Source organism: Anopheles merus, chromosome 3R (genome assembly GCF_017562075.2).
Source record: "Anopheles merus strain MAF chromosome 3R, AmerM5.1, whole genome shotgun sequence".
Taxonomy (NCBI): domain Eukaryota; kingdom Metazoa; phylum Arthropoda; class Insecta; order Diptera; family Culicidae; genus Anopheles; species Anopheles merus.
In genome coordinates, this window is record NC_054084.1 from 13,131,630 (window position 1) to 13,145,104 (window position 13,475).

The window sequence follows — 13,475 nt, forward strand, 5'->3', positions numbered from 1 at the left end:
ATGTATTATTTATTTTTAGTTCTATAGTATTCTTTTCACAAGTTTGATATCCTAGTAATAGGTTTACTACACCACTTGATAAATTTTCAAAAAAAATCCATACAGAATTACGGCATTACTTGAAAGATACACATCACATGCAAGTGCGACACAAATGTCTCCTGGTGTCGGGAAAGTGTACAAAAACTATTAGATATAATGACAAAAAGTAAGTATTTACTCAAGTACGGCCTGAGAACAGAACTTCTCCATTTTCTCATTATTTACTTTTAAATTTCAGGGTTTTTTTGTTTAATGTTGTGAATTGAGACTGAAGACTTTTATACGGCGATGTACGCACTTGGAAAGCTAAAGTGGTTGGGATTTATCTTGCGGGTGCAGAAAAAATGTTATAGTGCAAAACTGTGACTACTTAGAAATCTGATCCTGTAATGACTCCCATCCAGAAATACCTTCATTATTATAACCTGTCGGGAATTTTAGTCAACCCTAGTTTAAATTTTGAACAGAAATCTCAAATAAAAAAATGTCTATAACGTTCTAAGGATAGGTTGAAAATGCAAAACTACCAACGAAAAATATTTGTTTTATGTTTTATCAATTCTAGACTCCTTCTTTAATTTACTGGTACGCGTGGAAATAGAATGAGCCTGATTTAGTTCTCTATTTGGCACATCATCCTACACGGACTTGCCCGGCCTATACAAGCTTTCGAGACTTAATTCATTACCACGTATCCGCATAAGTCAATTCCTTGCTACGGGGGACAGTTTGCTCTAAGCTTGAACCCATGGCGGGCATGTGATTGAGTCATTCGAGTTGACGACTGTACCATGGGATTGTCCCGAGCCGCTTTAGTTATACTACTTGAATTACCAATTTTTTTTTCCGTTCCGTCTTTTAAACTAAGCTTAAAGCTCGTTTCACATGATGCATCATGCGAGCCGGAAACTTCTACTTTCGCTCTCACAGGCGAACGATATCGAAGGCACCAACCAACCAGCACGAACGACCAGCTTCCGGTTGATCGATTGACCAATTAATGATAGATGGTTATCGGTACCGGTTTACCCACCCGGCAGCAAACATCGCCACGGTCACGGTTTTGGTCGCCTTTAAACCACCGAAAACCGGAAGCACCCACTCGAGGTGCCCGATCCACTTCCTCCCGGGAAAGGGAAGCAAAGGACAGTTCTTTAAACAACATCAATCTTCCTAACCCTAACCGACAACCTTCCATTTATCAGGCGCGCCAAAGGCAGGAAGATGCGCGGCGCAAGCAAGCGAACTCCAACCCCAAACAGGACCTTCGATTGTCAGGCACCTTCGTGCCAAATAACGAGAGAGAGAGAGAGGGCGCAAGGTACAGCCAAGTGTGGCATTATTGATGATCAAACGTTCGACGGCGGAGAAAAGCGAAACGGATTGTGTGTGTGTGCACAACAATAACAACAACAACAACAAAAAAACGATGACCAAAAGCGGTGAAAGTGACAATGAGCTGCTTTAATTGTAGCTGCCGCAAGGATGACATTGAAGTTTCAGGGCAGCTTTGGTGCTATCCATTCTACCCCTCACTTTTGGGGATTGGGGTTGCGGGTGAAACATACGGGGAGAGCAACAGCAGATGAACGAAGGATGCGATGGGGATGTGGTTGCATGCCTACCTGGTCGGTGATAAAACGTATCTCTTTCAATATTAAAGCTAGTTCGTAATCAGCAGAGGATGTGAAACACGTGTGTGGTGGCGCTATCGCATCCGGCATTCGATTAGTTCCGATCGGTCCGATGCTTCCATCATCACTGCTGCTTGAAACAAAGCCAATAGAGAGACGATAATTGAGTGAGCAGGCTTTTGTCGACGTCCTGCTTTTGTGTGTGCAATGCTTACCTGTAAACAGTCCTGAAATATGTTGGATTATGTGGCAGTGTACCTCCAGGGGTCAATGGTCTACAGTTGTGACGAAAGTCATCGTCTATATCTAATACGTTCGCTAGTAAGGACTTCGATGATCTGGTTGGCGACAGAGTGGAGTGAAGGTTTAGAGCAGGAAAATAGATTGACCAACGACACAGAACGGTTGCACTTACCGCTCCTTCAGCTCGACGTCCTGTATGTGCGCTTTCCGCTCGGAACTGTCCGACGTTGGCGTTGGTGGATATTCCATCGATAAGTCTCTACCGGGTCGACTCATTCTTAAAATACATGGCAACCAGTATAAAAATATGACTCTAACCTGCAAGTGAAATGTGGAAATGAAGGAGATTTTAGCATAGTTTTGTTTACAGAAATGTATTCACAACATTACTTTAAATTACGAAATTGTCACTTGTGTGCCCTCCTTGCTTTAAAGTCACCTGGCATTGTTCGCCACCCAATTGCCAACATACTTAATATAGTATCTCGCACCAGGACCGATCTGTTGCAACCGTGCGCTTCCGCTTCCACCTTCCGGACAGTGTTTTCTTCATCAGCATCAAAACTACCACTCCCACCACCCAATTTCCACCCACTTACAGGCATCCGGCATCGCGCGTTGGCACAGATAAATTAAATTAAGCGACTGATGGGGAAGCCAACAAACGGAGCGAAGGGAGCACAAAAAGTACGCGTAATGATTTTCCCAACATATGGGTGCCTCCCGGCGGGGTTCCAAGTTGTTTTTTGTTGTTGCTTCTTTCACAAGTAACACACGCCCGACGTGACCTGCCGGCAATGTCGCGGCAATGTGCCCTAGCAGGAAGCGTAATGAATTTAATAAACTTTCTCATAAAATTCTCATAAACGAAACTGGGGAAGCACTCGGTGGCTGCTTCGCAACGCACCCCAGAAATTGGACGTTAAGATTTGCGCGAAAGCTGCACCGCGTGGAAACACGTGGAACGAGATGAATTTTGTAGGTTTTTTTCTTCTTCTAACTAGAACTAAGATGTACAAAGAAATGAAAGAGCTCGACAAGTTTCGCTCACCACTCAGATTACGGTGAGATCTCGTTTGAGGCGATTGAATATTTCGTCACACGCGTCAAGCACGGCATGTGTGCGTGTGTTTGGTTGTGCAAAAGCTTTCAGCTTCAATATCGTAGCTTAAAGCGCTCGTTGTCCGGGACAACACGCCGACACACGACACCCAACGCCTTAGCTTCACCATCGACCGTTTGTTTAAGAATTTTCCCGAAAATCATCCATCCGTTTGCGCCTTCCACCCGGGCCGCGCGCATCATCGACACGGCCCGGCCCGGTGATCGGCGTCACGGGGGCATCCTTCCCTCTGGGCAAGGATTTTCCACGCTCAAGATAACGTGCTCGTGGAATTTTGCACATTCCACTTCCGGTTTAGCCCGCGCCCGTACAAAGGGGATCCGCGGCAGCAAGGCAGGAGGAGCAGGTCGAGGAAATCATCATCCTTCACGCGGGGGATGTGCTTTGAATAAATAATCGCTCAAGCCGCGCGGTTTGTTTGTGTATCTAATATGATTTTAAATAATCCAAGCATGCGTTGCGTTCGGTGCACGAAGAGGCGGCGGATGGCAGCGTAGCGGTTGCTGCTGCTTATGATTTGCCCCCAACTTCTTTTGGTGTCGTTTCGTTGTTGTTGTTGTTGCTCCTTCCCGGGGGCCCGGGTTGGCCCGGGCAAGGTTGAAAGGTGACGAAAGGGCGAAGCCAAAAACTGCCGAGAAAGTGGCGCGATGGCGGGAGCGACTCATCGCACGTTACCGTTGACAGCTATCTCGTACCTTATCTATCATACTGACACGACGACGTGAAAAAAGGGCTCGATTGGAAGGGGAAAACCGATCGCCATGACGAAAACTGTCTTTCAAAACCCCATTTTCTGGTGGGCTGCGGGATGCGAGCAGTTGCGTGTGCGCTGCTGGTGAAAGACAGCGAAGAACAAAACAAACGCCCAAAAGAGAGAAAGCGGCGGACTGGATGACACGGATCGCGTTATCAGCCTTGCTTTCATCATCGGACAGGCTGGGAAGGGGGGAAGGGCATATTTTAGCAGCCCTCGTCCGTTGTCATCCCTTTTCCCGACGGTATCGTCACGGGAAGGGATAATTTTTGACTTTTACGAGCAGCGAAGAAGCGACGGGCCCGATTGGCTTGCGCGATTTACTGAGCGAAAAGGGGGTGAAGTTTCCCATTTTCGTGAAGAAAAATATAGCCAGTGCCTAGCAGTGGTTAAACAAAAAAAACAGTGTATACAGTGATAAATAAATCTCTCATCTTTCTTTTGGTAACAATAACAACAACGAAAGCCGCGCATAAAAACAGTTCGGTTAGCGAGAAATGTGGTGTGCATGAAACATCAAAGGGCGCAAAGGGTATATTGTCGCGAAGCGTTAAGAGATAGAAAGTAAATGCAATGAAGGATCGTATAATGTGCTAGAGAGGCATTAAAAAATCATCTGCTAACACCAAGAGTGTATGTGTGTATGTGTTGGCAGGAATGAAACAGTGAAATAGACTCGTTCCAATGTTTGTCTCTTAAAGAGTCTTGAAGCTTTCTCAACGCTTGCGGCATAGAACTTAGAGGCAACAGTTTGTTTGTTTTCGAATGAAACGGATATAAAGATGAGTTGTTGTGAGTTTATTTTTTATGTATGGAAAAGAACATTTTATACACGATTCTCAATAAGTAGCATCAAAGCGCCTAGCATCGCAAAATAAGTATGAACATCTAACCTCCAAAGAACGCTTCATTCAATCTAGTTTTAACCACCCACAATCTAACAAACTACGTTAACTGCTAAATATATCTTCAATAGGCTAAAATAAAGCGTTGAGAAGTGTTTTTATTCAAATTTGTTCGAAAATGGTTCTAAATTTCGACAAATGGGTACAAAATTATGTTCTCTCCTCATTGAATTCTATACTTAATGGCAATCTTGGCCAGAATAAATAAGTAGATTTTTAATAATGGGGTCCTTTCTGTTATAAGTTCTTAGGCTGAAATTTTAGCCGGTCAGCTGTTTGTATTGTATAGCAGTTTTCGAGCAGCTATCTAAGGGGGTATAATGTACAAGTGGGCTTATCCCAAGGTGTATGAATTTAGAAGGCTGATTTTTATCCCTGTTATTTCTGAATAATGATTTTAAGAGTGTTTTGTGCACTCGTCAAGCCTCCAGCAAGCTTGTTTGAACAAAAGTTTTCACTCATTCGGTAAAAAAGTTATATTAAAATTTGGTTATAAAAACATGATATGAGACCACCTGGACTACATACACTTTGATTCTATATTCCATCACCTGATCTCATTAATACACCTTGGGATGAATGTAAACACCATCTTGTTTTGCCATTTTTCGAGCAGGTACTCGAATCTAATTCAAGCTTTGAGGCTAGAATAATCTAGACTGACAATTGAAGGCTAGTTTTGTATGTGGTTTTGTATAGAGTGTTCACATAATTTCAGCCTCCAACTGTCAAACTCCGCATAAAAAGCTGACTAGAATCGTGAAGTGCCCCAATTGTAGAATTAAGGAACAAGTTGATTAAGGGAAAATTCAATTAATAATTGATAATTAGCAAATAATTGGAAACCCCTTCCTTGATTTGCTTAAAAGTTACATTAAGCTTGAAAAATATATATTAAAGATTGGCAAAAATACGAACACATACACATCGATATGAGATATCAGATAAGTACTGCATCATTTAAAGAACACAACTGCACTCTGCTTTATAGTTTTTTAAGAGATTTTTTTATTGAAAAGAAATTTTAACTTATTTTTGTACTAAGGGTTATTGTAGTTATTACGAAGTTATAAAAAAAAGTTGATCAAAGGGCTTTTGAATTGCATAATTTGTTGTGTAGATAGATGCCGAGTTACAATTCTGATTTACACGCGTTTTCTATTACCCAACAGCTAACAAGCTGATATTTCCAGCCAGTTCTTTGTACAAATCGTACTGGTTTTTCATATCACTTGTAAAATTCAAAATATATTTAATGTTCGTTCAATTCAAACAATACATTAAAAACGAAATAAATACATACTCGAAATTCATCATACGCATACATTCCAGATACGCTATTGACTCCACATCAATAGTGTATATAGGGGAACACCAGTAGTTGTCTTCAGACGCTGTCACATCAATTAATTTAGAGGTCTAATTTAATTATGTTTAATTTACAGTTCAATTAAACTACCAAGCTTAAGATTATAGGAACATTTTCTGAAGTTTGACTGAAAACTGCAAAATTCTGCAAACGTACAAAAAATCCAACATTCGCGAGTTTCGTAGGGTCCACATCAATAGCGTATCTTAGAGATCAACTTTACACAATCGTCAAAATCCAAAACAATGAAACTAAAAAAAAGTTATAGAAAATAAACCCTAGGAGCTGAACTTACTGCGAGGAGCGAGAAACAGAAACTTACTGAAAACAAGATTTCAAGTCAAGATTTAAATTACTTTTCTTGTGGCGAGTTAGCGACAATCATTAATTACACACTTCATAAACATTTTGCATAACAACTCGGTTATCGAAACCACCATTCAAAAGCTAAAACCCAAACTCGCTGAACCTCTCCACCTTCCCTGGCAGAATGTTCATCCAATCGTGACTTATTGAACCGGAAAGATACTGGCCGGTTGTTAATTTGCAGTTCATTTCAAAGCCGACAGTTCGTTACGGAGACGGTTTGCACGCACGGTGAAGACTGCCAATGTCAGGTACGCGTACCGATGGACACGTCCCAGTGCTGCAGCCAGAAGTCAGATCGGTACCGTACCGAAGCAATTGTTTCCCCAAAGCACGGCTCTACCCAAACGATAGTGTGCGCAATCTCGGCACAACGTCGGTAGAGATTGTGTCGCCCGGTTTCGGGGGGAGGCAGTGTGTCGATTCACATGTTCCCATACACCGGTGAGTACGGTTTTGCACAGAATCCATCACGCTGTCAAGTGCTTTCGAATGCGGTCAGCCCAACAATGCACACCGAATGGGGATGGAATATCGCAAAGGGGTTTAAAAAGAACCCCACCACCGCTCAGCCGCTACTTGCGTTTGCAAACTGCACTCGAAGCGATATTCGCAATGGCCCTCACTGGAGATTAAGAACTCGCAAAACTCGTACAACGTTTCTCATTAAACCGTGCCGTGTACTACCCTTTGCAGGTGCCGAAAATTGTGCTTTCCTGCCCATCGCAGACCTTTCCACAGGAAGGGGAAGCAAGCACCGTTGAACGTGTTCGGGGTCATTCCGACAATGCACGGCATGCCACTTCATTTAGAATGACTTTTGCCCCGTATGATTTGCGGCATTCCGATTTTGCACTTTCACCGGCCTTTTTGGACTGTGCATAGCACACAGGAGAGTGTGGCACTAGCGATTCTACGTAGAGATAAGGTGTGCAGCCAATACTTACCCAATCAGACATTTCGTGTGTGTCCGCATTTCTATGGTGATAATTTAAAATTAGAATTGTCGAAACAACGGATGATGCAACCATAAACATGATGCAGTTAAAATATGTGCCTGCAAGTGAAGAAGTGAAGTGAGCCATTAGCACCGAACATTTGACACTGATAAAACTGAGATAAGCAATGGGATAAAATAAGCAAACCATTAGCAAAGCGAACATTAAACATTGAGATTATACCTAAAAGTGGAACAGCATCCGATGTGGCTGGCATTGTTTCAGCAACCATATTTAAAAATACAGTCAGTGATAATAAAATTGTTACGCCTGGAATGTAAAGATGCAGTTTTAAAGATAACAAATTTCAATACCTGTCTAACAATCAGTAGAAGATTGGTATAAGTATAAGTGTAGTAAACGATATTCTACCAAACCTGCTTACCAAATCGCACCCATTACCGCGCCACTCTCACTCTCTCTCTCTCTCGTACTTACCTAATGATAACTTTTCGCCGGAGTCCGGTGGCAGGGTGAATCCTAGCAGTGCCATCGACGCAATCAGCACACACGGTACGATCAAATTAAAAAAATAGTACAGCGTTCGCCTTCGGATGATGATGGCGAAGGTGATGTCGATGTAAGGCTCTGGACAGCAGTTGTAGTAGATTTCGTTACGCTTGCCGGGAACGCCTGCACAAATGCGTGCGCGCAAAATCCCATCCCATCAAACACAGACGGATTTGAAGATCGACACGAAGGAGGGGATGAATGTGATGTGGTGTTTTGTTTGTTCGTTAGGTTATGGTAAGATTTTGAAATTTTATGGTAAAATTAATTGCACTGCATTTCTCTCATTTAACAGCATTTATAGGGCAAAAGGTATTCGAATTTGTTTCCATTCCGGTTATGATAATCAACACGAACATGATCGTCGTGCAATCGTGTGGTTGGAGCAAAACGCGAATGTAACGTACTGCTCCCAGCGAAAAACGGCATTAAAGTAATTCCATTTCATTACCATTCGATAAGTTATGGTAGAAAGCGTGTGCGTGGTTTTTTGTTATTTTTTTTATGGCAAAACCAGGTCATGTGACTACCTATGGTAAAAACATATTCCGTTCCACTGGAATGTTGGTTGTTTTTTGTTCTTCGTTTTGGTAGCACGGGTCAATTAATGGAATTATGATTGATTATGAAATGAAGACTGAAGGATGAAATGGATGACCGAAAGAAAGAAAATGTAATAACATTTCAACAAATAAATGGTAGAATTACTCTCAAAGCTCTTTTGCTATAAAATGAAGCTACAGATGTCTTAGTATCTTAGTAGCTGTTTTTCATCGGTAGCATTTTTGCTGCTCATAAATTGTAAGCAAATTAATGAGTAAACTATTACTTTTAAATGATATCAACTTCTTACTGATGCACCAATCTCTAAGTGATTATTAATTACACAAATGGCAAATAAAAGAAATACAACCTAACCCGCTACTCAAATAAAAACTCTCCTACTTTCGTACGATCTTTCTCTCTCTCTCATTCATCTTCACTGCCAAACTCACAATCCTGGCTTTGGCTTCCAAAAGTAACGCTTCCATTATAAGTTTTGCTCATTAGCTCTCGTTCGCCTCGCAACGGAACCAAAATCTGCCCCGCAAAGCCCATCCATCTTAAAAGCTAATGTTTGCAACCGTTTTTCTCATCCATTTATGGGACAGTTACACCTTTGGACAGCTATTAATTGAATTAGTTGTGATCCTTTTCCGGCGTGGTTATTGAATATTTAATCTTGCCCGCCCTGGCTTGGAACCGACGCGCACACATCCGACCTGTGCTGCTGCAAACACACACTCACATACGAGCGCACAGTGCTACACCTTCCCACTGGGCACGGTGGCCCAGTGGTTGGCACGTGCCCGTCGGCACCCCGGCACTTCAGACAACGAACCAGCAAAACCCGTCGGGACGGCGTACACCACCACACTCTGCATCCTTTTGGAGGAATTAAGTTTAATGTCCTTTCGTGCGCTGAATGTTTTCTTTACCACCGACTTAGCGTGCTTACCTTAGCGCCCTGACCGCCCCCTTTCCAGCCACCACGGTAGGGCGGTTATGGGACAAAGTTTTCCATTCAACAACATACTTCCTGTCCCTTTCCCAAGAGCGCTCGGTGTGGGATTAGTGATAAAGGGTTCTCGTAATAAATTTAATCACTTAGCATGTTTTAACCATTCATAACCGAGGCTGGACAAGGGAAAGGGGTTGGATGGTAGGGCGTCTCAGGTCCGTACAGATACAGTCCCTGGAACACATACAGACACATCCCGTAACACAAAAGCTTGATCCGGCTGCATATTCTGCTAGGCGTGTGTTTGAGCCACTTCATTAGCTCTTCGCCGTTGGGTGGGCCCTTTCCCACTGGCTCCGGACAAATCCGGCCGGGCTCCTCGATCAATAACCGCCTGAGAACCAAAGTGAGGTTAGGATTTGTTGTGGAATGTCCTGCACAAAGGTTCAATTTATTCCTCATCCTGATGGGCCGTAATAAACAAAGGGAGAGCCATGGCCGGGCGAATCACGCCGGCCCAAGCAACAGTATCTCGCATTCTTTCCCTCCACCCAAGAGACGGTGCGGGAAGGAGAAGGAAAGAAGGCGGGAAGGAAACGAGACTCTCGGGCGCGGTTAATAGTTAATGGCATCTTGGCTGAGGTTATGCAAAAGTGAGCGCCCGGCTAACTTGTGTCTGGCAAAGCAAAAGCACCGATATCCGGGATGGATGTCCGTGTCTGGGAGTCGTCCGGGAGCGCCCGCCGAAGCGAGGGCTAACGGCAATCGATAAAAGCGAAGGCCCTCTATCTTGTCTTAAACGATTATGGCAATTAGTTAGCAAATTGTTAAATGAATCGTTGAAACTCCCAGGGCGGAAGTCTGGATGGATTTTGCGCACGGGAGTAAGGAATTTATGTTGGAAGAAAAATCAAAGCAAAGCAAACGGTGTTTATACAGCGGAGGAGCTATCGAGGCAGCGTGGCCGAGCGGTCTAAGGCGCTGGTTTTAGGCACCAGTCAGAAGTGGCGTGGTTTCGAATCCCACCGCTGTCAAGGCTAGTTTTGTGGAGCAAAAGAGAGCTTTTTTAAAAATTTAGTGCAATTGTGGAAACTGTCATACTATGACTGACTTACTCATAGCAATTTACACATGTCAAAAATTCTCATGAAGCTTGTGATAGCTTCATTTCCCAGTCTTCTAGTGTCTACAAAACAATGAATTGAGTACAATTTCTTTCTTCAAACAATATTTTCCTATCTTAATCTCAAATAACTTATAAAATGTTAAGCGTAGTTGCACTTTGCATGGTGTGAGAACGAAACATTTCATCAGATGAGCTACCACCACCGTCACCACACACAAAAACCACCGGCGGATAGCAATTTTGAGTGTGGAGAGCTGTTTCTCAGAGCTTTTTCTTTCTATACGGGGCTTTTGTTGTGGGAAGGGGGACAAAGGTTTACTTATGTGAATCGGATTCTGAAATGAAAACAAGAACATATGCTAAACTGATTATCAACAGATCGAGGGCAAATTCCTCCGAACCGGCGTCGTCCTCCGTAACTGCACTGTTTCGCTTGACCTACTGCTGGTGGTGCGCGCGTGTCCAGAGCTTTGTTACCGGGACATTCGCTTTCGTTTCGAGGGGAAAAGGTGTACAACAGGTCGAGCTCGATACAACTGACCTACTACGATTGTTCTGTTTCGTGTGTATGTGTTGGGAGTACTACTTACCGACAGTCTCCGAACCGTCAGTCTTCTGCTATAAACGAGCGCGTGCGGGGCGCGCATCTTCTTTTGCGTAGTCGCTGACCGGCGTAGTCGCTGAAGGGCGTAGTCGCTGGCTCAGTGAGGATTTGCTTGGAGGAGAGGGGGGTTTCCGAAGACAACAGTGGTTTCGTGACGATTGATAACGCGCGTAAACGAATGGCGCAATCTTCGTGTGTCGCGACTAGCCCTGCCGGAGTTGAATCACGTTCGCCGGCGCGCACGTTCGGCTAGGTGTGCGGAAAGCACCGCCAGTGGGGTTTCCCCCATCCGGAGGACACCATTGCGATGTCCTTCTTGCAAGGCCCCGCCCGACAACATTTTGGGGTAGAGGGGACGCAACGTTTCAGCACCAAACTGCACGCAGCGCGACATTGGGTTGAGGCGTGCGCAGAAGGGGTGAGGGCAGTTTCGATGTAAAACGTGCATTGTTGGCCTTTCGGTTTCGCTTTCGATACTTTCCCCCAGGAGAGAGGAAAGCCCCGGCGCCCGTGGCTCAACCCGTTCGGTAGGGGGGTAGTACACGAAGGTGTTCGAACTATTTGTGCATAAGCGTAGTTTTAATGCGTAGGGCTGATTTTTTGTTGTTGTTGGTTAGTTCGTTTCATTTGCGTTATGCATTTTTAGCGGGTGCAGTTATCGGGTGTTTAGCGATTTTGAGTTTAGTTTTGTTGCTTTTTTTTTGGAAACAGAATCGGCTAACTTAATATGGCTTCCAAAAAAAAATAGGCAAAACGAAAGAGATCCTCTAATGCGGTTTTCTGATTAGGGCAATTTTTACGTTGGCTCTGATTAGATCGTGGTGCGGTTACATTATCATTTCCGGGATTTCTGTACTCGTTCATCACATCCGTTCCAATGCTTCGTTCAGTGTTTAGTCGCTGTTTGTAAAGTGCAATTGTATTTTTTTTTTGGCTAATTTATACCAATTTTGTGACAATATTTGATTTTCCAAAAATATTACAAAAAATAAAAAGAAAACTGAAATTTTCTTCTTCCATCGGAAGTGCCGACGATGGATAGATATTTCTGTTTTAGAAAAGGTTGATTGAAGCTTGTAAGAGCTTTCAAAGTGTAATGAATTAAAGTTAGTTTAATATTTTGAAATCAATTTCCAATCTTAGTATCGTACAGTTTGCCGGAACGACACCTTACATGCTATGGCTTTGATGTTAGTATCAGATCAATAGTAAATGCTTTTAGTAATGATAAAGCAAGAAGAAAAAAAAACATGCTCCAAACAATCTGCCTTGCTCGTTCTTATCGAACAAGGGAAAAGTCTTTTTGTTTCGTTCTTCCCGAGTGTGCCCACCCAAAGGAACGTTCTGAGTTTGATGCAAATCGAAATCTGTCATCAGCAGAACAGCGGCCAGGAAACGAAACGGAATAAGCTTAAGAATTCGTATGGTCATCTCCCCCCTGCGGGTCTATGCAAGGGTGGGACGAGCTTACTGTACTGTCAAAAACAGATCTTTGCATGTTGCTAGAGACAAGCTAGAGCGGTCCCGTTACAATTCTACGAACATAACAGGGGCATACCGATACCAATCGCAATGGTTAGGAAATGTTGTAGACTATATTATTGAACGTGTGGTATTGCATGTTGCTTTTGAAGAGATGACAAAAGTGTCCCAAAGTGTCGGTTCCCAAAAATATGTTGGAAAATGTGTCAAAATCTTTATCAAATACTTCATCACATGCTCTCTCTCTCTATCTCTCGCGTTACTTCTAACGGATTACAGCAGCAAAAACAAATCCGAAAACATAAGTGACTTAAGCAAAAATATAAGATCAAATGTACGACTATTTTAATGGATACTGGTTTAATCAATGTGCAATAGTATGGCATGATATGTCCAAAATGCTAATGATATTCTTGCAAGCTAATGTACTGCGAAAGCATGATGTGATGTGAAGCCATTTGAGCTTTTACGGATGGATGATACGAACTTCCTTTCGGGTTTGGCTTTTTGTTATTTCGTTTCTTCTTCTGATTTTGATTGAACCAATTCGCTACATTAGCATTCAACGGTCTGAAGGTTTTTTTTTTTTTTGGAATTGTCCTAATGGTTTAGCAAAACCCGGCCAAATAGATCGGATGGAATGATAAGTACAATTTTGCGTTTGAGCCAAATTGCATGAGCGTGTGGTTGGATGTTTACATGTTTGTTTACAAGTTCCACGTTTTCTGAATTCCGTACAATTCCACATTCCATAGTCCACATTCCAGATTCCAGTGATTCGCAATTTTGTTATCGATTTAAGCTACGTTTTAGTAACG

General features: G+C 43.0%; 1 protein-coding gene and 1 non-coding gene across 2 annotated transcripts in view; one reads left to right on the top strand and one right to left on the bottom strand.

Moving 5' to 3' along the window:
* LOC121595774 (neuronal acetylcholine receptor subunit alpha-7-like) overlaps nt 1-13,475 on the bottom strand; it is a 94,194-nt gene that overhangs the window by 13,812 nt on the left and 66,907 nt on the right. The window contains exons 9-14 of the mRNA XM_041919985.1: nt 7,873-8,067; nt 7,618-7,704; nt 7,384-7,493; nt 2,092-2,237; nt 1,892-2,014; nt 1,668-1,806 (exon numbers count right to left, since the gene is read on the bottom strand). Coding sequence (XP_041775919.1) covers nt 1,668-1,806; nt 1,892-2,014; nt 2,092-2,237; nt 7,384-7,493; nt 7,618-7,704; nt 7,873-8,067 — 800 coding nt within the window. The remainder of the gene's footprint in view (nt 1-1,667; nt 1,807-1,891; nt 2,015-2,091; nt 2,238-7,383; nt 7,494-7,617; nt 7,705-7,872; nt 8,068-13,475) is intronic.
* On the top strand, nt 10,400-10,479 carry Trnal-uag. The gene has a single exon. It is a non-coding gene; the product is annotated as a tRNA-Leu (tRNA).